Source organism: Agelaius tricolor, unplaced genomic scaffold (genome assembly GCF_023055355.1).
Source record: "Agelaius tricolor isolate 1412-34295 unplaced genomic scaffold, bAgeTri1.0.p SCAF_124, whole genome shotgun sequence".
In the NCBI taxonomy this organism is placed as follows: domain Eukaryota; kingdom Metazoa; phylum Chordata; class Aves; order Passeriformes; family Icteridae; genus Agelaius; species Agelaius tricolor.
The window spans coordinates 154,384-176,769 of record NW_027269384.1 but is presented as its reverse complement, the minus strand read 5'-3'; the positions used below and the strand labels follow the sequence as shown (position 1 = coordinate 176,769).

The following is a 22,386-nucleotide window of genomic DNA, read 5'->3' as shown; positions in this document are numbered from 1 at the left end:
TTTTAGGTCTATTTAGGCTCGGATTTAGGAGCAGAATTGTGGATGTAGGAGCGGTTTTAGGAACAGAATTAGGAGCGGTTTTAGGAGCGGAATTGTGGATTTAGGAGCCGTTTTTAGCCCTATTCAGGATCGGATTTAGGAGCAGAATTGCGGATTTAGGAGCCGTTTTTAGCCATTTTTAGGAGCGGTTTTAGGAGCGAAATTGCTGATTTAGGAGCGGTTTTAGGAACAGAATTAGGAGCGGTTTTAGGAGCGGAATTGCGGATTTAGGAGCCGTTTTTAGCCATTTTTAGGAGCGGTTTTAGGAGCGGAATTGCGGATTTAGGAGCAGAATTAGGAGCAGTTTTAGGAGCAGAATTGTGGATTTAGGAGCCGGTTTTAGCCATATTTAGGATCGGATTTAGGAGTGGAATTGTGGATTCAGGACCGATTTTTGGAGGGGATTTAGGAGTGGTTTTAGGAGCACAATTAGGAGCAGCTTTAGGAGCAGAATTGTGGATTTAGGAGCGGTTTTAGGAGCGGTTTTTAGCCCTATTTAGGCTCAGTTTTAGCGTCATCGTTTCTTTCTTTTCGCCCACATTTAGGACCAGTTTTAACACCAGAATCGCGGATTTAGGAGCCGTTTATAACAGTTAGGCCCAGTTTTAACCATTTTAAGTCCATTTTTACCCATTTCAACCGTGATTTTTGCCTGGATTTTGCCATTTTAACCCATTCCTTTGCATTTTAACCCTTTCCTCACCGTGTTTTCCAGACTCCTGAGCGAGGGCAATGCGGCCCTCATGGCTCTGGACTCGGCGGCTCCGGGCAAACGCAGCCGCAAACCCTCAAACCCCTCAACCCCTCAAGCCCTCAAACCCTCGCTGCTCTACGAGGGCTTCGAGAGCCCCACGGTGGCCGCGGGCACAGCGGGGTCAGGAGCGGAATTGGGGATTTAGGAGCGGTTTTAGGAGCGGAATTAGGAGCGGTTTTAGGAGCGGAATTGTGGATTTAGGAGCGGTTTTAGGAGCGGAATTAGGAGCGGTTTTAGCAGCGGAATTTTGGATTTAGGAGCCGTTTGTAGCCATATTTAGAATCGGATTTAGGAGCAGAATTAGTGGATTTAGGATCCATTTTTAGCCCTATTTAGGATCAGTTTTAGGAGCGGAATTGCTGATTTAGGAGCAGTTTCAGGAGCAGTTTTAGGATCAGATTTAGGAGTGGAATTGCGGATTTAGGAGCGGTTTCAGGAGCAGAATTAGGAGTGGTTTTAGGAGCGGAATTGTGGATTTAGGAGCAGTTTAGGTCTATTTAGGCTTGGATTTAGAAGCAGAATTGTGGATGTAGGAGCGGTTTTAGGAGCAGAATTAGGAGCGGTTTTAGGAGCGGAATTGTGGATTTAGGAGCCGTTTGTAGCCATATTTAGAATCGGATTTAGGAGCAGAATTAGTGGATTTAGGATCCATTTTTAGCCCTATTTAGGATCAGTTTTAGGAGCGGAATTGCTGATTTAGGAGCAGTTTCAGGAGCAGTTTTAGGATCAGATTTAGGAGTGGAATTGCGGATTTAGGAGCGGTTTTAGCCATATTTAGGAGCGGTTTCAGGAGCAGAATTGTGGATTTAGGAGCGGTTTTAGGAGCAGGATTAGGAGCGGTTTTAGGAGCGGAATTGTGGATTTAGGAGCGGTTTGTAGCCATATTTAGAATCGGATTTAGGAGCAGAATTGTGGATTTAGGAGCCCTTTTTAGCCCTTTTTAGGATCGGTTTTAGGAGTGGAATTGCAGATTTAGGAGCCGTTTTAGCCATATTTAGGAGTGGTTTTAGGAGCAGAATTAGGAGTGGTTTTAGGAGCGGAATTGTGGATTCAGGAGTGGTTTTAGCCCTATTTAGGAGCAGTTTTAACAGATGCAGTTTTTCTTTCTAGCCTGGATTTAGGAGTGGTTTTAACACCAGAATTCTGGATTTAGGAGCGGTTTTAACACTTAGGCCTGGTTTTAACCATTTTATTGCCATTTTAAGTCCATTTTTACCCCTTTAAACCGATTTCGACCGCGATTTTTGCCCGGATTTTGCAGGAATTCTTCCTAAAATTCCCTTTTTAACCCTTTCCTCACCATTCCAGGATCCTCAGCGAAGGCAATGCGGCCCTCATGGCTCTGGACTCGGCGGCTCCGGGCAAACGCATCCGCAAACCCTCGCTGCTCTACGAGGGCTTCGAGAGCCCCACGGTGGCGGCGGTGCCGGCGCTGGCGGCGCCCCAGGCCAATCCTCCTCCCCCCGAGGTGTCCAACCCCAAGAAGCCGGGCAGGGTCACCAACCAGCTCCAGTACCTGCACAAGGTGGTGATGAAGGCGCTCTGGAAGCACCAATTCGCATGGCCCTTCCGGCAGCCCGTGGATGCCGTTAAACTCGGCTTGCCGGTAACGAAAATTCAGATTTTTTTGGGGTTTTGTGGGGTTTTTGTGGGGTTTTTATGGGGTTTTTATGGGTGGGGTTTGGTGGATTTTGGCCCTGAATTTGGTGGATTTTGGCCCTGAATTTGGTGGATTTTGGCCCTTTCGGTCACTGGAAAATTGGGGTTTTATTTGGGTTTGAGATTCAGTTAAAACTGAGCCTAAAATGAATTTCAAGGTGATCCTAAACCTGGGTTAAAGGTGATCCTAAACCTGGGTTAAAGGTGATCCTAAAGCTGGCTTAAAGGTGATCCTAAAATTACTTTGAAGGTGATCCTAAAAGTGACTTAAGCCTGGTCTTTGAGGAGATTTAAGGCTGATTCTAAAAGTGATTTAAAGGTGATCCCTAAAGTGATTTAAAGGTGATTCTAAAAGTGACTTAAAGCTGATCCTGAAAGTGATTTAAAGCTGATCCTAAAAGTGACTTAAGCCTGGTCCTTAAGGTGATTTAAGGCTGATTCTAAATGTGATTTAAAGCTGATCCTAAAAGTGGTTTAAAGCTGTTACTAAAAGTGACTTAAGGCTGATCCTTAGAGTGATTTAAAGCTGATCCTAAAAGTGACTTAGGCCTGGTCCTTAAGGAGATTTAAGGCTGATTCTAGAAGTGATCTAAACCTGACACTAAAAGGGATTTAAAGCTGATCCTAAAAGTGACTTAGAGCTGATTCTAGAAGTGATTTCAAGCTGATCCTAAAAGTGATTTAAAGCTGATCCTTAAAGTGATTTAAAGCTGATCCTAGAAGTGATTTCAAGCCTGGCCCTTCCGGCAGCCCGTGGGTGCTGTTAAGCTCGGCTTACCAGTAACGAAAATTGGGGTTTTTTTGGGGTTTTTGTGGGGTTTTTATGGGTGGGATTTGGTGGATTTTGGCCCTGAATTTGGTGGATTTTGGCCCTGAATTTGGTGGATTTTGGCCCTTTCAGTCACTGGAAAATTGGGGTTTTATTTAGGCTTGAGATTCAGTTAAAGCTGAGCCTAAAAGTGACTTAAGCCTGGTCCTTAAGGAGATTTAAGGCTGATTCTAAAAGCGATTTCAAGCTGATTCCAAAAGTGATTTAAGGCTGATCCTTAAGGCGATTTAAAGCTGATCCTAAAAGTGATTTCAAACTGATCCTAAAAGTGACTTAAAGCTGATCCTAAAAGTGATTTAAAGCTGTTACTAAAAGTGACTTAAGCCTGTTCCTTAAGGTGGTTTAAGGCTGATTCTAGAAGTGATTTAAAGCTGATACTAAAAGGGATTTAAAGCTGTTACTAAAAGTGATTTCAAGGTGATCCTAAAAGTGACTTAAGCCTGGTCCTTAAGTGGTTTAAGGCTGATTCTAAAAGCGATTTAAAGCCGATACTAAAAGGGATTTAAAGCTGACTTAAAGTTGATCCGAAAAGTGACTTAAGGCTGATCCTTATGGTGATTTAAAAGCTGATCCCTAAAGTGATTTCAAGCTGATCCTAAAAGTGATTTCAAGCCTGGCCCTTCTGGCAGCCCATGGGTGCTGTTAAACTCGGCTTGCCGGTAACGGAAATTCAGATTTTTTTGGGGCTTTTGTGGGGTTTTTATGGGGTTTTTATGGGTGGGGTTTGGTGGATTTTGGCCCTTTCAGTCACTGGAAAATTGGGGTTTTATTTAGGCTTGAGATTCAGTTAAAACTGAGCCTAAAAGTGACTTAAGCCTGGTCCTTAAGGAGATTTAAGGGCTGATTCTAAAAGGGATTTAAGGCTGATCCTAAAAGTGACTTAAGGGTGACCCTAAAAGTGACTTAAAGCTGATTCTAAAAGCGACTTAAAGCTGTTACTAAAAGTGACTTAAGGCTGGTCCTTAAAGTGATTTAAAGCTGATTCTAGAAGCGATTTCAAGCTCATTCTAAAAGTGATTTCAAGCTGATTTTAAAAGTGACTTAAAGCTGATCCTAAAAGTGATTTAAAGCCAGTCCTAAACTTAGGGCTTATCCTAAACTGACTTTCAAGGTGATCCTAAAAGTGACTTAAGCCTGGTCCTTAAGGTGATTTAAGGCTGAATCTAAAAGTGATTTAAAGCTGATCCTAAAAGTGACTTAAGCCTGGTCTTTATGGTGATTTAAGGCTGATCCTGAAAGTGATTTCAGGCTAAATTCCAGGAAAGTTCCAACAAAATTTAAAAAAATCCAGGAAAATTTCCCAAAATTCAATTTAAAAATCTCGGAAAAATCCCCAAAATTCAAGGAAAATTCTCAGAAAAATTCAGGCAAAATTCAAAAAAATTCAAGCAAAATTCTCCAAATAATTCCAGGAAAATTTTCCAAGAAATTGTGGGAAAATTCCCAAAAAATTCTGGCAAAATTGCCCCAAAAATCCAGGGAAAATTCCTCAAAATTCAAGGAAAATTCTCAGAAAATTCCCCAAAATTCAGTGAAAACTCCAGGAAAATGTCCCAAAATTCAATAAAAAAATATTGGAAAATTCCCCAAAATTCAGAGAAAATTGCCCCAAAAATCCAGGAAAATCCTCAAAAAATTCCCCAAAATTAAGGGAAAATTCCTCCAAAATTCAGGAAAAAATCCAGAAAAATTCAAGGAAAATTCCCTCAAAATTCAAGGAAAATTCCAGGAAAGTCCCCCAAAATTCAGACAAAATTCCAGTAAAATTCAAGGAAAATTCCCCAAAATTCAGAGAAAATTCCAGTAAAATTCAAGGAAAATTCCCACAAAATTCCCCAAATTTCCAACAAAATTAAAAAGAAAAAAATCCAAAAAAAAATCCAGGAAATTTCCCCAAAATTGCAAAAAATTCTGTGAAAATGCCTCAAAATTCAATAAAAATTCTCAGAAAATTCTGCAAAATTCAATAAAAATTCTCAGAAAATTCCTCAAAATTCAGAAAAAATTCCAAAAAAATTCCAAAAAAAAATCCAGAAAATTCCCAATTTTCCCCTCCTGAGTGTGTCAGCCCCTCCCCTTTTGCTGTTTTTTGTTCCTTTGACCCAAATTTGGCTTTTTTGGCCCCGATTTCAGGATTACCACAAGATCATCAAGCAGCCGATGGACATGGGCACCATCAAGAGGAGATTGGAGAACAATTATTACTGGGGGGCAGCAGAGTGCATGCAGGACTTCAACACCATGTTCACCAACTGCTACATCTACAACAAGGTACAAAAATGGCACAAAATACACCCAAAAATGGCACAAAAATCCCAAAAATAGACAAAAAAAAAGGCACAAAAATCCCCCAAAATCCCCCAAAAATACACCCAAAAATGCCCAATTATGACTGGGGGGCAGCTGAGTGCATGCAGGACTTCAACACCATGTTCACCAACTGCTACATCTACAACAAGGTACAAAAATGGCACAAAATACACCCAAAAATGGCACAAAAATCCCCAAAAATAGACAAAAAAATGGCACAAAAATCCCCCAAAAATCCCCCCAAAAATACACCCAAAAATGCCCAATTATGACTGGGGGGCAGCAGAGTGCATGCAGGACTTCAACACCGTGTTCACCAACTGCTACATCTACAACAAGGTATAAAAATAACCTAAAATACACCAAAAAATGGCACAAAAATACCCAAAAATCCCCCCAAAAATAGAGCAAAAAATGGCATAAAAATCCCCCCAAAAATACACCCAAAAATGCCCAATTATGACTGGGGGGCAGCAGAGTGCATGCAGGACTTCAACACCATGTTCACCAACTGCTACATCTACAACAAGGTACAAAAATACCCAAAAATGGCACAAAAATCCCCAAAAATCCCCCCAAAAATACACCCAAAAATGGCACAAAAATCCCCCAAAAATCCCCCCAAAAATACACCCAAAAATGCCCAATTATGACTGGGGGGCAGCAGAGTGCATGCAGGACTTCAACACCATGTTCACCAACTGCTACAGCTGCAACAAGGTATAAAAATACCCAAAAATGCACCCAAAAATGGCCCAAAACCACCCAAAAATAGACAAAAAAAATGGCACAAAAATCGAGCCAAAAATGGCCCAAAAATGCCCCAAAAATCCCATGAAAATGGCACCAAAATCGAGCCAAAAATGGCCCAAAAGTGCCATGAAAATGGCACAAAAAGGCCCCAAAAATGCCATGAAAATGGCACCAAAATGGCCCAAAAATGGCCCAAAAATCCCATGACAATGGCACCAAAATGCCCCAAAATACAGCCAAAAATAGACCCAAAAATGGCCCAAAAATAGACCCAAAACCAGACCCAAAAATGGCCCAAAAATCGCACAAAAATAGAGCCAAAAATGGCCCAAATATGCCATGAAAATGGCACGAAAATGGCATCAAAATGCCCCAAAATACACCCAAAAATAGACCCAAAAATGCCCCAAAAATCCCATGAAAATGGACCCAAAATGCCCCAAAAATAGACCCAAAAATGGCACCAAAATGCCCCAAAAATGGCCATGAAAATGGCACCAAAATGCCCCAAAAATACACCCAAAAATGGCACAAAACCACCCAAAAATCGACAAAAGAAATCGCACAAAAATCGAGCCAAAAATGACCCAAAATCCCATGAAAATGGTACCAAATATGGCCCAAAAATGCCATGAAAATGGCACAAAAATGCCCCAAAAATAGACCCAGAAATCGCCCAAAAATAGACCCAAAAATCCCATGAAAATGGCACCAAAATGCCCCAAAAATAGACCCAAAAGTGCCATGAAAATTGCAAAAAAATGCCCCAAAATACACCCAAAAATAGAACCAAAAATGGCACAAGCATAGACCCAAAAACGCACAAAAATAGACCCAAAAATGGCCCAAAAATCGACCCAAAAATGGTACGAAAATGGCCAAAAAAATCCCATTAAAATGGCACCAAAATGGCCCAAAATACAGCCAAAAATAGACCCAAAAATGGCCCAAAAATAGACCCAAAACCAGACCCAAAAATGGCACAAAACCACCCAAAAATGGCCCAAAAATCGCACAAAAATAGAGCCAAAAATGGCCCAAATATGCCATGAAAATGGCCGAAAAATGCCCCAAAATTACACCCAAAAATGGCATAAAAATACCCAAAAATCCCCCCAAAAATCGAGCCAAAAATGGCCCCAAAAATCCGATGAAAATGGCACCAAAATGGCCCAAAAATGGCACAAAAATCCCATGAAAATGGCACAAAAATGCCCCAAAAATGCCATGAAAATGGCACCAAAATGGCCCAGAAATGCCCCAAAAATGCCATGAAAATGGCACCAAAATGCCCCCAAAATAGGCCCAAAATCCCGTGAAAATGGCACCAAAATGCCCCAAAATACACCCAAAAATGCCCCAAAAATGCCCCAAAAATGCCCCAAAAATGCCATGTCATTTTCCCCCATTTCCTTTCCCATTTTTCCCCATTTTCCCCATTTTTCCCAATTCCCGGATTTTCCCCCATTTTTCCCCATTATTAATTCCCATTTTCCCCATTTTCCCCTCATTTTTCCCAATTTCCCGTTTTTCCCCCATTTTCCCCCATTTTTTGCAATTCCCCCCATTTTCCCATTATTAATTCCCATTTTAATCCCATTATTAATTCCCATTTTTCCCATTTCTCCCCGTTTTTCCCCCATTTTTCCCCATTATTAATTCCTATTTTTCCCATTTTCACCATTTTCCCCATTTTCCCCAATTCCCCCCGTTTTTCCCCCATTTTCATTCACAATTTTCACCATTTGTCCCCATTTTCCCCCATTTTCCCCTATTTTAACCCCATTTTTCCCCCATTTTAATCCCAATTTTTCCCCATTTTTCCCCATTTTAATTCCCATTTTCCCGGTTTTTCACCCATTTCTCACTCCCATTTTTCCCCCATTTTTCCCCATTTCCCACATTTTCCCCCATTATTAATTCCCATTTTAACCCCATTTTCCCCATTTTTCCCAATTTCCCCTGTTTTTTTCCCCATTTCTCACTCTCTTTTTTCCCATTTTTCCATTTCCCCCCGTTTTCCCCCATTTTCCCCATTTTCCCCATTTTTCCCCATTATTAATTCCCATTTTTCCCAATTCCCCGCTATTTTCCCCGCTATTTTCCCCATTTTCCCCATTTTTCCCAATTCCCCCCATTTTTCCCCATTATTAATTCCCATTTCCCCATTTTTCCCAATTTCCCCTGTTTTTTCCCCATTTCTCTCTCATTTAATCCTTTTCCTGTGTTTTTCCCCCTTTTAATCCAATTTTTTCCCCATTTTTCCCCATTATTAATTCCCATTATTAATTCCCATTATTAATTCCCATTTTAATCCCATTTTCCCCCGTTTTCCCCATTTTTCCCCATTATTAATTCCCATTCCCCCGTTTTTCCCCATTTTTCCCATTTTTAACCCCATTTTTCCCCTCACTTTTCCCAATTTTCCCCATTATTAATCCCCAATTTTCCCCCATTTTAACCCCATTTTTCCCCCATTATTAATTCCCATTTAACCCCGGTTTTCCCCGTTTTTCCCCATTTTTCCCATTTTTAACCCTATTTTTCCCAATTCCCCCCATTTTTCCCCCATTTTTCCCATTTCCCCACTGTTTTCCCCCATTTTTCCCATTATTAATTCCCATTTTCCCTATTTTAACCCCATTTTTCCCTCACTTTAACCTCATTTTTCCCATTTTAACCCCGTTTTTCCCCATTTTTCCCCATTTCTCACTGTCTTTTTCCCCATTTTCCCCATTTTTAACCCCATTTTTCCCATTTTTCCCCCCATTTTTCCCAATTTCCCCATTATTAATTCCCATTTTCCCTGTTTTTCCCCATTTTTCACCCCATTTTCCCGTTATTTCCCCCATTTTTCCCATTTTTAACCCCATTTTTCCCATTTCCCCGTTTTCCCCCATTTCTCTCTCATTTTTCCCAATTCCCCGTTTTCCCTCTATTTTCCCCATTATTAATTCCCATTTTTCCCAATTTCCCGTTATTTCCCCCCATTTTCCCCATTATTAATTCCCATTTTCCCCATTATTAATTCCCATTTTCCCCCTATTTTCACCCCATTTTTCCCAATTTCCCTCTATTTTCCCAATTATTAATTCCCATTTTTCCCAATTCCCCGTTATTTCCCCCCATTTTTAACCCCATTTTTCCCAATTTCCTGGTATTTTCCCCCATTTTCCCCATTATTAATTCCCATTTTCCCCATTTTCCCCATTATTAATTCCCATTTTTCCCATTTCCCCGCTATTTTTCCCCATTTTTCCCATTTTAACCCCATTTCCCCCATTATTAATCCCCATTTTCCCCATTTTTAACCCCATTTTCCCCATTATTAATTCCCATTCCCCCCGTTTTTCCCCATTTTTCCCATTTTTAACCCCATTTTTCCCCTCACTTTTCCCAATTTTCCCCATTATTAATCCCAATTTTCCCCATTTTAACCCCATTTTTCCCCCATTATTAATTCCCATTTTAACCCCGGTTTTTCCCGTTTTTCCCCATTTTTCCCATTTTTAACCCTATTTTTCCCAATTCCCCCCATTTTTCCCCCATTTTTCCCATTTCCCCGCTGTTTTCCCCCATTTTTCCCATTATTAATTCCCATTTTCCCTATTTTAACCCCATTTTTCCCCATTTTTCCCCCACTTTAACCTCATTTTTTCCCATTTTAACCCCGTTTTTCCCCATTTTTCCCCATTTCTCACTCTCTTTTTCCCCATTTTCCCCATTATTAATCCCCATTTTTCCCATTTTTCACCCCATTTTTCCCAATTTCCCCCATTATTAATTCCATTTTTCCCCATTTTCCCCCATTATTAATTCCCATTTTTTCCCCATTTTTCCCCCACTTTAACCCCATTTTTCCCATTTTAATCCCATTTTAACCCCGTTTTTCCCCATTTCTCACTGTCTTTTTCCCCATTTTTCCCATTTTTCCCCCCATTTTTCCCAATTTCCCGGTTTTTTCCCCAATTATTAATTCCCATTTTTCCCCATTTCTCACTCTCTTTTTCCCCATTTTTCCCAATTCCCCGCTATTTTCCCCCATTTTCCCCTATTTTAACCCCATTTTTCCCCTTTTTCCCCATTATTAATTCCCATTTTTAACCCCATTTTCCCATTTTTCCCTATTTTCACCTCATTTTTCCCAATTCCCCATTATTTTCCCCCATTTTCCCCATTATTAATCCCCATTTTTAACCCCATTTTTCCCATTTCCCCCATTTTTCCCCCATTATTAATTCCCATTTTTCCCATTTTCCCCCATTTTCCCCCATTTTCCCCCATTATTAATTCCCATTTTTCCCATTTTTCCCCCACTTTAACCCCATTTTTCCCCATTTTAATCCCATTTTAACCCCATTTTTCCCCATTTTAATCCCATTTTAACCCTGTTTTTCCCCGTTTTTCCCCATTTTTCCCCATTTCTCACTCTCTTTTTCCCCATTTTCCCCATTTTTCACCCCATTTTTCCCAATTCCCCGTTATTTCCCCCATTTTCCCCATTATTAATTCCCATTTTCCCCATTATTAATTCCCATTTTCCCCATTTTCCCCCCCATTTTTCCCAATTTCCCCCCATTTTCCCCATTATTAATTCCCATTTTCCCCCATTTTTCCCCATTTTCATTCCCATTTTCCCCCATTTTAACCCCATTTTTCCCCGTTTTTCCCCATTTTTTCCCATTTTTAACCCCATTTCCCCCATTATTAATTCCCATTTTTCCCAATTTCCCTGTTTTTTCCCCCATTTCCCAGCCCACAGACGACATCGTTCTGATGGCTCAGACGCTGGAGAAGCTTTTCCTGCAGAAAGTGGCGCAGATGCCCCCGGAGGGAGACGGAGCTGCTGCTGCCCCTGGCCAAGAACAGCCACAAGAAAGGGGCGGCCGGGCTGCAGGTGGGGAATTTTGGGGTGAAAAACCAAGATTTTGGGCAAAAAACTGAAAATTTGTATCAAAAAACTCCAAAATTTGGAGAAAAAACCCCAAATTTTGGGGTAAAAATGCCAAAATTTGGAGTAAAAATCCTGAATTTTAGGGGTAAAAAACCCTGAATTTTGGGGAAACCCATCTGAGTTTGTGGAGGAGGGAATCAGAATTTTGGGGTGAAAAACCGGGATTTTGGGAAAAAACCAAAATTTATATTCAAAAAATGGGAGTTTGTGGGGAAAAAAATCCAGAATTTGGAGTAAAAATCCTGAATTTTAGGGGAAAAACCCCTGAATTTTAGAAAAAAATGATCTGAAATTGTGGGGGAGAAAATGGGAATTTTGGGGTGAAAAATGGGAATTTTGGGGAAAAACAAATGGAATTTTGGGGTAAAAAGCCCCGGATTTGGGGAAAAACGGGTGCCTAAATCCCTTTTCCGGGGTGTTTTATGTTCCTAAATCCATTTTGCCAGGTGTTTTGTGTCCTTTTGGGAGATCCTAAATCCCTTTTCCCCAGGTGTTTTATGTTCCTAAATCCCTTTTCCCAGGTTCTTTATGTGCCTAAATCCCTTTTCCCAGGTTATGTTCCTAAATCCCTTTTCCCAGGTTCTTTATGTTCCTAAATCCCCTTTTCCCCAGTGTTTTATGTGCCTAAATCTCTTTTCCAGGTGTGTTTTATGTGCCTAAATCTCTTTTCCCAGGTGTGTTTTATGTTCCTAAATCTCTTTTCCCAGGTGTGTTTTATGTTCCTAAATCCTTTTTCCCAGGTTCTTTATGTGCCTAAATCCCTTTTCCCCAGGGTTTCTCCCGGGTGTTTTTTTCTCCCTATCATCCAATTATATTTTGGGATAAATTTAATGATCCTAAATCCCTTTGGTTTTCAGGTGTTTTTTTCCCTATAACCCAATTTCTTGTATTATTTCCAATGCTCCTAAATCCCTTTGGTTTTCAGGTGTTTTGTTCCCTAGAATCCAGTTTTTTGAATAATTTTAATGATCCTAAATCCCTTTGGTTTTCGGGTTTTTCCCCCCCATAATCCAGTTTTTTGTATAATTTCTAAGGCTTTCCTAAATCCCTTTGGTTTTCAGGTGGTTTTTTTCCCTATAATCCAGGTCTTAGATAATTTTCCAAGGCTCCTAAATCCCTTGGTTTTCAGGTGTTTTTTTCCCCCTAGAATCCAATATTTTGGGGATAATTTTAATGCTCCTAAATCCCTTTGGTTTTCAGGTGTTTTTTTCCCTATAATCCATTTTTTTGGGATAATTTCAAAGGCTCCTAAATCCCTTTGTTTTTCAGGTTTTTTTCCCTATAACCCAATTTCTTGTATAATATCCAAGGCTCCTAAATCCCTTTGGTTTTCAGGTGTTTTTTCCCCTATAACCCAATTTTCTTTATAATTTCAAAGGTTCCTAAATCCCTTTGGTTTTCAGGTGTTTTTTCCCCTATAACCCAATTATTTGATAATTTTAAAGGCTCCTAAATCCCTTTGGTTTTCAGTGTGTATGTTTTTTCCCCCTATAATCCAATTATTTTTGGGGTATCATTTTCCAAGGCTCCTAAATCCCTTTGGTTTCCAGGTGGTTTTTTCCCCTATAACCCAATTTCTTGTATAATATCCAAGGTTCCTAAATCCCTTTGGTTTCCAGGTGTTTTTTCCCCTATAACCCAATTTCTTGTATAATTTCCAAGGCTCCTAAATCCCTTTGGTTTTCAGGTGTTTTTTTTCCCCCTAGAATCCAATATTTTAGATAATTTCCCAAGGTTCCTAAATCCCTTTGGTTTTCAGGTGTTTTTTTTCCCCTAGAATCTGATATTTTAGATAATTTATCAAGGTTCCTAAATCCCTTTGGTTTCCAGGGAGTTTTTTCCCTTATAACCCAATATTTTTTGATAATTTCAAGTGATCCTAAATCCCTTTGGTTTTCAGGTGTCTTTTCCCCTAGAATCCAGTAGTTTTTGATAATTTTAATGATCCTAAATCCCTTTGGTTTTCGGGTTTTTTCCAGTTTTTTGTATAATTTCCAAGGCTCCTAAATCCCTTTGGTTTCCAGGTGTTTTTTCCCCTATAATCCAATTTTTTAGGGCTCATTTCAAATGATCCTAAATCCCTTTGGTTTTCAGGTGTTTTTCCCCTATAACCCAATTTTCTTGATAATTTTAATGCTGCTAAATCCCTTTGGTTTCCAGGTGTTTTTTTCCCCTATAACCCAATTATTTTGATAATTTTAATGCTCCTAAATCCCTTTGGTTTCCCCTATAACCCAATTATTTTGTATAATATCCAAGGCTCTTCCCCTATAATCCAGGTTTTTTGTGTAATATCCAATGCTCCTAAATCCCTTTGGTTTCCAGGTGTTTTTTTCCCTATAACCCAATTATTTTGATAATTTTAATGCTCCTAAATCCCTTTGGTTTCCAGGTGGTTTTTCCCCTATAATCCAGTATTTTTTTATAATTTCAAATGTTCCTAAATCCCTTTGGTTTCTCTCCGCAGCTCTCCTGGCCGGCCTGAGCAGCGCAGCCCAACAAGTCCCGGCCGTCTCCTCCCTGTGCTCCCAAACCTCCTCGGCGTTCGGGGCCTCGGGCGCCCCAATCCCCACCACCAGTTCTGTGTCCCCAAATCCCTTTGCCCAGGTTCTTTATGTGCCTAAATCCCTTTTCCCAGGTGTTTTATGTTCCTAAATCCCTTTTCCCAGGACTTTTATGTTTCCTAATCTTCTGTCCCAGGTTTTTTGTGTGTCCCTAAATCCCTTTTCCCAGGTGTGTTTTATGTTCCTAAATCCCTTTTTCCCAGGTGTTTTATGTCCCCAAATCCCTTTTCCCAGGTTCCTTATGTTCCTAAATCCCTTTTCCCAGGTTCTTTATGTCCCTATATCTATTTTCCAAGGTTCTTTATGTTCCTAAATCCCTTTTCCCCAGGTGTTTTATGTTCCTAAATCCTTTTTCCTCGGGTTCTTTGTGTCCTTTCAGGAGATCCTAAATCCCTTTTCCCAGGTGTTTTATGTCCCCAAATCCCTTTTCCCAGGTTCTTAATATCCCTAAATCCCCTTCCCCAGGTGTGTTTTATGTGCCTAAATCCCTTTGCCCAGGACTTTTAAGTTTCCTAATCTTCTTTTCCAGGTTTTTTTGTGTTCCTAAATCCCTTTTCCCCAGGGTTTCTTCCACGTGTTTTTTTCCCTATCATCCAATTTTTTAATGGATAATTTTAGTGATCCTAAATCCCTTTGGTTTCCAGGTGTTTTTTTCCCTATAACCCAACTATTTTGATAATTTCCAAGGCTCCTAAATCCCTCTGGTTTCTCTCCGCAGCTCTCCTGGCCGGCCTGAGCAGCGCAGCCCAACAAGTCCCGGCCGTCTCCTCCCTGTGCTCCCAAACCTCCTCGGCGTTCGGGGCCTCGGGCGCCCCAATCCCCACCACCATCGTGGCCATCCCGCACCCGTCGGTGATCGCGGCGCCGCTGCTGAAATCCCTGCAGCACCCGGGGATCCCAAACAATCCCAGTAATCCCAATAATCCCAATAATCCCAGTAATCCCAGTAATCCCAGTAATCCCAATAATCCCAGTAATCCCAGTAACCCCAGTAACCCCAGTAACCCCGGCGTCCTGGCGGCTCCCGCGCCCACCCAGCCCGTGGCCAAGGTGAGGGGGTTTAGGGGATTTAGGGGATTTTTTTGGGGTTTGGGGGATTTTGGGGGGAATTTTGGGGTATTTTTGGGGGAATTTAGGGGATTTTTAGGGGGAATTTTGGGGGGTTTGGGGGGGGATTTAGGGGATTTTTTTGGGGGTTTGGGGGGGATTTAGGGGGGGATTTAGGGGATTTTTGGGGGGGTTTAGGGGGAATTTTGGGGATTTTTTTGAGGGGAATTTTGGGGTTAAGGGGGGAATTTTGGGGGGGGGATTTTGGGGTTTTTAGAGGGAATTTTGGGGATTTTGGGGGGGATTTAGGGGATTTTTGGGGGGATTTTGGGGATTTTTTGGCGGGGATTTAGGGGATTTTTGGGGGGAGATTTTGGGGATTTTTTTGGGGGGAATTTTGGGGGTTTAGGGGATTTTTTTGGGGGGGATTTGGGGGATTTTGGGGGAATTTAGGGGATTTTTAGGGGGAATTTTGGGGGGGTTTGGGGGGGATTTAGGGGATTTTTTGGGGGGTTTGGGGGGGATTTTGGGGGGGAATTTGGGGGGATTTTGGGGTTTTTTTTGGGGGGGTTTAGGGGATTTTGGGGATTTTTTTGGGGGGATTTTGGGGATTTTTGGGGGGAATTTTGGGGATTTTTGGGGGGATTTAGGGGATGTTTTGGGGGGGATTTTCGGGATTTTTTGGGGGGGATTTTGGAGGGAGATTTAGGGGATTTTTTTGGGGATTTTGGGGGGAATTTAGGGGATTTTTTGGGGGGATTTTGGGGATTTTTTGGCGGGGATTTAGGGGATTTTTGGGGGGAGATTTTGGGGATTTTTTTGGGGGGAATTTTGGGGGTTTAGGGGATTTTTTGGGGGGAATTTGGGGGATTTTGGGGGAATTTAGGGGATTTTTAGGGGGAATTTTGGGGGGTTTGGGGGGGATTTAGGGGATTTTTTTGGGGGGGTTTTGGGGATTTAGGGGATTTTTGGGGGGAAATTTTGGGGATTTTGGGGATTTTTTGGGGGGATTTTGGGGATTTAGGGGATTTTTTAGGGGGGGATTTTGGGGGTTTAGGGGATTTTTGGGGGTTTGGGGGGGGATTTTGGGGGGGAATTTGGGGGGATTTTGGGGTTTTTTTTGGGGGGGTTTGGGGGATTTTGGGGATTTTTTGGGGGGATTTTGGGGATTTTTGGGGGGGTTTTGGGGGTTTAGGGGATTTTTAGGGGGAAATTTTGGGGATTTTGGGGATTTTTTGGGGGGATTTGGGGGGTTTAGGGGATTTTTTAGGGGGGGGATTTTGGGGATTTAGGGGATTTTTGGGGGTTTGGGGGGGATTTTGGGGGGGAATTTGGGGGGATTTTGGGGTTGTTTTTGGGGGGGTTTAGGGGATTTTGGGGATTTTTTTGGGGGGATTTTGGGGGTTTTTTTGGGGGGGTTTAGGGGATTTTGGGGATTTTTTTGGGGGGATTTTGGGGATTTTTTGGGGGGGGAGGTTTGGGGATTTAGAGGGAATTTTGGGGATTTTGGGGGGAATTTAGGGGATTTTTTGGGGGGATTTGGGGATTTTTTTGGGTGGTTTTGGGGGGAATTTTGGGGGAATTTAGGGGATTTTTAGGGGGAAATTTTGGGGATTTTGGGGATTTTTTGGGGGGATTTTGGGGGTTTAGGGGATTTTTAGGGGGGGATTTTGGGGATTTAGGGATTTTTGGGGGGGGGTTGAGGGGAATTTTGGGGATTTTTTGAGGGGGATTTTGGGGTTTTTAGAGGGAATTTTGGGGATTTAGGGGATTTTTGGGGGGATTTTAGGGATTTTTTGGCGGGGATTTAGGGGATTTTTGGGGGGAGATTTGGGGATTTTTTGAGGGGAGATTTTGGGGATTTGGGGATTTTTTGGGGGGAATTTGGGGATTTTTGGGGGGGATTTAGGGGATTTTGGGGATTTTTTGGGGGGATTTTGGGGATTTTTTGGGGGGATTTTGGGGATTTTGGGGATTTTTTGGGGGGATTTAGGGGATTTAGGGGATTTTTGGGGGGGTTTAGGGGGAATTTTGGGGATTTTTTTGAGGGGAATTTTGGGGTTAAGGGGGGGAATTTTGGGGGGGGATTTTGGGGTTTTTAGAGGGAATTTTGGGGATTGTGGGGGGGATTTAGGGGATTTTTGGGGGGTTTTTGGGGATTTTTGGCGGGGATTTAGGGGATTTTTGGGGGGGAGATTTTGGGGATTTTTTTGGGGGGAATTTTGGGGGTTTAGGGGATTTTTTTGGGGGGGATTTGGGGGATTTTGGGGGATTTAGGGGATTTTAGGGGGATTTGGGGGGGTTGGGGGGGGATTTAGGGGATTTTTTGGGGGGTTTGGGGGGGATTTTGGGGGGGATTTGGGGGGGATTTTGGGGTTTTTTTTGGGGGGGTTAGGGGATTTTGGGGTTTTTTTGGGGGGATTTTGGGGGTTTTTTTGGGGGGGTTTAGGGGATTTTGGGGATTTTTTTGGGGGGGATTTTGGGGTTTTTTGGGGGGGAGGGTTGGGGTTTAGGGGAATTTTGGGGATTTTGGGGGGAATTTGGGGATTTTTTGGGGGGGATTTTGGGGATTTTTTTGGGTGGTTTTGGGGGGATTTTGGGGGATTTGGGGATTTTTAGGGGGAATTTTGGGGGTTTTGGGGGTTTTTGGGGGGGGTGTTGGGGGGTTTGGGGGGTTTTTAGGGGGGGGTTTTGGGGATTTACGGGATTTTTGGGGGGGGTTGAGGGGGAATTTTGGGGATTTTTGAGGGGGATTTTGGGGTTTTTAGAGGGAATTTTGGGGATTTAGGGGATTTTTGGGGGGATTTTAGGGATTTTTTGGCGGGGATTTAGGGGATTTTTGGGGGGGAGATTTTGGGGATTTTTTGAGGGGGATTTTGGGGTTTTGGGGATTTTTTGGGGGGATTTGGGGATTTTTGGAGGGGATTTAGGGGATTTTTGGGGGAATTTTGGGGTTTGGGGGGAATTTTGGGGGGAGATTTTGGGGATTTTGGGGATTTTTTGGGGGGAATTTGGGGGTTTAGGGGATTTTTTGGGGGGGGAATTTTGGGGTATTTTTGGGGGAATTTAGGGGATTTTTTAGGGGGAATTTTGGGGGGTTTGGGGGGGATTTAGGGGATTTTTTGGGGGGGTTTTTGGGGGGATTTTGGGGATTTTTTGGGGGGATTTTGGGGTTTGGGGGGGAATTTGGGGGTTTTGGGGGATTTTGGGGGTTTTGGGGGAATTTTGGGGGTTTGGGGATTTAGGGGGTTTTTTAGGGGGGTTTGGGGATTTTGGGGGGGGAATTTGGGGGTTTTGGGGATTTAGGGGGATTTGGGAATTTTGGGGTTTGGGGGGGATTTGGGGATTTTTGGGGGGATTTTCAGGGGTTTGGGGGGGGGATTTTGGGGATTTAGGGGATTTTTTTAGGGGGGGATTTTGGGAATTTTTTGGGGGGATTTAGGGGATTTTTGGGGGGGGGTTTTGGGGATTTTTTGAGGGGAAATTTTGGGGTTAAGGGGGGAATTTTGGGGGGGGGATTTTGGGGTTTTTAGAGGGAATTTTGGGGATTTTGGGGATTTTTTGGGGTTTGGGGGGATTTTGGGGGTTTTTGGGGGGAATTTAGGGCATTTTTTTAGGGGGGATTTTGGGGGTTTTTGGGGGAAATTTTGGGGATTTTTTTGGGGGGAATTTAGGGGATTTTTTAGGGGGGGAATGTGGGGATTTTTTGGGGGAATTTAGGCGATTTTGCGGATTTTTAGGGGGAATTTAGGGGATTTTTAGAGGGGGATTTTGGGAATTTTTTGGGGGGGATTTTGGGGGATTTAGGGGATTTTGGGGGGGGTTTAGGGGGAATTTTGGGGATTTTTTGAGGGGAATTTTGGGGTTTGGGCGGGATTTTGGGGGGGGGATTTTTTGGGGGGGAAATTTGGGGATTTAGGGGATTTTTTGGGGGGATTGTGGGGATTTTTGGGGGCAGATTTTGGGGTTTTTTTGGGGGGCAATTTAGGGGATTTTTTTGGGGGGAGATTTTGGGGGTTTAGGGGATTTTTTGGGGGGATTTTTTGGGGGGATTTTTTGGGGGGAATTTAGGGGATTTGGGGGATCTTTTGGGGGGATTTTTTGGGGATTTGGGGGATTTTTTTGGGGGAATTTAGGGGATTTTTTGGGGGGAAATTTGGGGATTTTTTGGGGGGATTTGGGGGGGGAATTTGGGGGTGATTTGGGAATTTTGGGGTGGGAATTTGGGGCGATGTGGGGGATTTGGGGATTTTGGCAATATTGGCATTTGGGAATTTTGGATTCGCCAAGTTTGGGGGCGTCGACATTGGGACATTTTACCTCCTAAAACCAAATTTTTCCCAATCCTACAATTCCATTTTCACCCCATTAAAAAACCCCAAAAATCCTTTTATTCCCCCCAGAAAAAAGGCGTGAAGCGGAAAGCCGACACCACCACCCCAACCACCACGGCCATCATCGCCACCAGCACCACCGGCACCACCGGCGCCGCCGAATCTTCCCCTTCGGCCGCCGAAAACCCCAAAGCCGCCAAAATCCCGGCGCGGCGCGAGAGCGGCCGCCCCATCAAACCGCCCCGCAAGGACCTGCCGGACTCGCAGCAGCACCAAACGTCCAAGAAGGGGAAACTCTCGGAGCAGCTGAAATATTGCAACGGGATCCTCAAGGAGCTGCTGTCCAAGAAGCACGCGGCCTACGCCTGGCCCTTCTACAAACCCGTCGACGCCTCGGCGCTGGGGCTGCACGACTACCACGAGATCATCAAGCACCCCATGGACCTCAGCACCATCAAGGTGAGCTTCTGGGAGGTTTTTGGGAATTTTTGGGGATTTTTTTGGGGATTTTTTGGGGATTTTTTGGGGTTTTTTTGGGGTTTTTTTGGGGTTTTTTTAGGAGTTTTTGGGATTTTTTTAGGAGTTTTTAGGAGTTTTTTAGGAGTTTTTTGGAGTTTTTTGGAGTTTTTTGGAGTTTTGTTGGAGTTTTGGGTCAAAAGTTGTGGTTTCAAGAGATTCGTTGACTTTTCCATGACCTCGTTGACCATTCCTTGACTTCATTGACTCTTCCATGACCTCATTGACCCTTCCATGACCTCATTGACCATTCCTTGACCTCATTGGCCCTTCATGACCCCATGGACCCTTCCATGATCATTCCATGACCCATTGACCCTTCCATGACCATTCCATGGCCCCATTGACCCATCCATGACCCCATAACCACGAGATCATCAAGCACCCCATGGACCTCAGCACCATCAAGGTGAGGTGGTTTTGGGGGGTTTTTGGGATTTTTTGGGGATTTTTTGGGATTTTTTTTGGAGGTTTTTGGAGTTTTGTGTCAAAAGTTGTGGTTTCAAGAGATTCGTTGACTTTTCCATGACCTCGTTGACCATTACTTGATCCATTGGCCATTCCTTGACCTCATTGACCATTCCATGACCCCATTGACCCTTCCATGACCCCATTGACCCTTCCATGACCCCATAACCACGAGATCATCAAGCACCCCATGGACCTCAGCACCATCAAGGTGAGGAGATTTTAGGGGTTTTTTGGGATTTTTTTGGGATTTTTTGGGGATTTTTGGGGATTTTTTGGGATTTTTTTAGGAGTTTTTTGGAGTTTTTGGAGTTTTGGGTCAAAAGTTGTGGTTTCAAGAGATTCGTTGACTCTTCCATGACCACGTTGACCGTTCCATGACCACGTTGACCGTTCCATGACCATTCCATGATCCATTGACCCTTCCATGACCTCATTGACCATTCCATGACCCCATGGACCCTTCATGACCCATTGACCCATCCATGACCCCATAACCACGAGATCATCAAGCACCCCATGGACCTCAGCACCATCAAGGTGAGGAGGTTTTGGAATTTTCTAGAAATTTTTTGGGATTTTTTTGGGATTTTTTTTGATTTTTTAGGAGTTTTTGGGATTTTTTTAGGATTTTTTTTGGAGTTTTTTGAAGTTTTTTGGAGTTTTTTGGAGTTTTTGGAGTTTTGGGTCAAAAGTTGTGGTTTCAAGAGATTCGTTGACTCTTCCATGACCGCGTTGACCATTCCTTGACCTCATTGACCCTTCCATGACCTCATTGACCCTTCATGACCATTCCATGACCCATTGACCCTTCCATGACCTCATTGACCCTTCCATGGCCCCATTGACCATTCCATGACCCTTCCATGTCCCCATAACCACGAGATCATCAAGCACCCCATGGACCTCAGCACCATCAAGGTGAGGTTCTGGGAGATTTTTGGGAATTTTTTGGGATTTTTTTGGGATTCTTTAGAAATTTTTTGGAGTTTTTGGAGTTTTGGGTCAAAAGTTGTGGTTTCAAGAGATTCGTTGACTCTTCCATGACCTCATTGACCCTTCATGACCCCATTGGCCATCCATGACCTCATTGACCGTCCATGACCCCGTTGACTTCTCATGACCTCATTGACTCTTCCATGACCATTCCATGACCCTGTTGACCCCATTGACCCTTCCATGACCTCATTGACCCTTCCTTGACCCCATTGACTTCTAATGACCCCATTGACCCTCCCATGACCCTTCCAAGACTCCATTGACCCTTCCATGACCCTTCCATGACCTCATTGACCCTTCCATGACCCTGTTGACCCCATTGACCCTTGCATGACCCTTCCATGACCCCATTGACCCTTCCATGACCTCATTGAGCATCCCATGACCCTCCCATGACCCTCCCATGACCCCACTGACTTCTCATGATCTCATTGACCATCCCATGACCCTTCCATGACCATTCCATGACCCTGTTGATCCCATTGACCCTTCCAAGACCCCATTGACCCTTCCATGACCCCATTGACTTCTCATGACCCCATTGACCTCCCATGCCCCTCCCATGACCCCATTGACTTCTAATGACCCCATTGACCATCCCATGACCCTTCCATGACCATTCCATGATCTCATTGACCCTCCCATGACCCCATTGACCCCTCATGACCCCATTGACCGTCCCATGACCCTTCCATGACCCTTCCATGACCCCATGGATTTCTCATTATCTCATTGACCCCTCCACGACTCCATTGACCTCCCACGACCCCATTGACCTCCCACGACCCCGTTGACCCTCCCATGACCCTTCCATGACCTCATTGACCCTTCCATGACCATTCATTGACCTCATTGACCCTTCCATGACCTCATTGACCCTTCTATGACCTCATTGACCCTTCCATGACCTCATTGACCCTTCCATGACCCCGTTGACCCTCCCACGACCCCGCTGACCCCTCCCATGACCCCGCTGGCCCCCGAGGACCGTCCCCAACCCCGTGTGTGTCGCCTCCCCGGGCGCAGCGGAAGATGGAGAACCGGGATTACCGCGACGCGCAGGAGTTCGCCGCCGACGTGCGGTTGATGTTCTCCAACTGCTACAAGTACAACCCGCCCGACCACGACGTGGTGGCCATGGCCAGGAAGCTCCAGGTGGG

The 22,386-nt window shown here is 43.5% G+C and overlaps 1 protein-coding gene and 1 long non-coding RNA gene across 4 annotated transcripts in view; one reads left to right on the top strand and one right to left on the bottom strand.

Moving 5' to 3' along the window:
* Positions 1 to 22,386, top strand: part of LOC139586567 (bromodomain-containing protein 2-like) — a 50,994-nt gene that overhangs the window by 7,052 nt on the left and 21,556 nt on the right. The window contains 7 exon segments of the mRNA XM_071420085.1: positions 2,102 to 2,399; positions 5,415 to 5,552; positions 11,100 to 11,177; positions 11,179 to 11,226; positions 14,550 to 14,912; positions 19,313 to 19,702; positions 22,253 to 22,381. Of these exon segments, the coding sequence (XP_071276186.1) occupies positions 2,102 to 2,399; positions 5,415 to 5,552; positions 11,100 to 11,177; positions 11,179 to 11,226; positions 14,550 to 14,912; positions 19,313 to 19,702; positions 22,253 to 22,381 (1,444 nt within the window).
* LOC139586570 (uncharacterized) lies at positions 20,310 to 22,210 on the bottom strand. Of its 3 annotated transcripts, XR_011677852.1 has the most exons (4): positions 22,144 to 22,210; positions 21,725 to 21,772; positions 21,392 to 21,512; positions 21,150 to 21,275 (listed from the first exon to the last, which is right to left on the bottom strand). It is a non-coding gene; the product is annotated as an uncharacterized lncRNA (long non-coding RNA). The 3 variants fall into 3 exon arrangements; XR_011677851.1 differs by lacking the exons at positions 21,150 to 21,275; positions 21,725 to 21,772; positions 22,144 to 22,210 and adding exons at positions 20,310 to 20,378; positions 21,984 to 22,114 and having other exon boundaries at positions 21,323 to 21,491; XR_011677850.1 differs by lacking the exons at positions 21,725 to 21,772; positions 22,144 to 22,210 and adding an exon at positions 21,984 to 22,114 and having other exon boundaries at positions 21,392 to 21,491.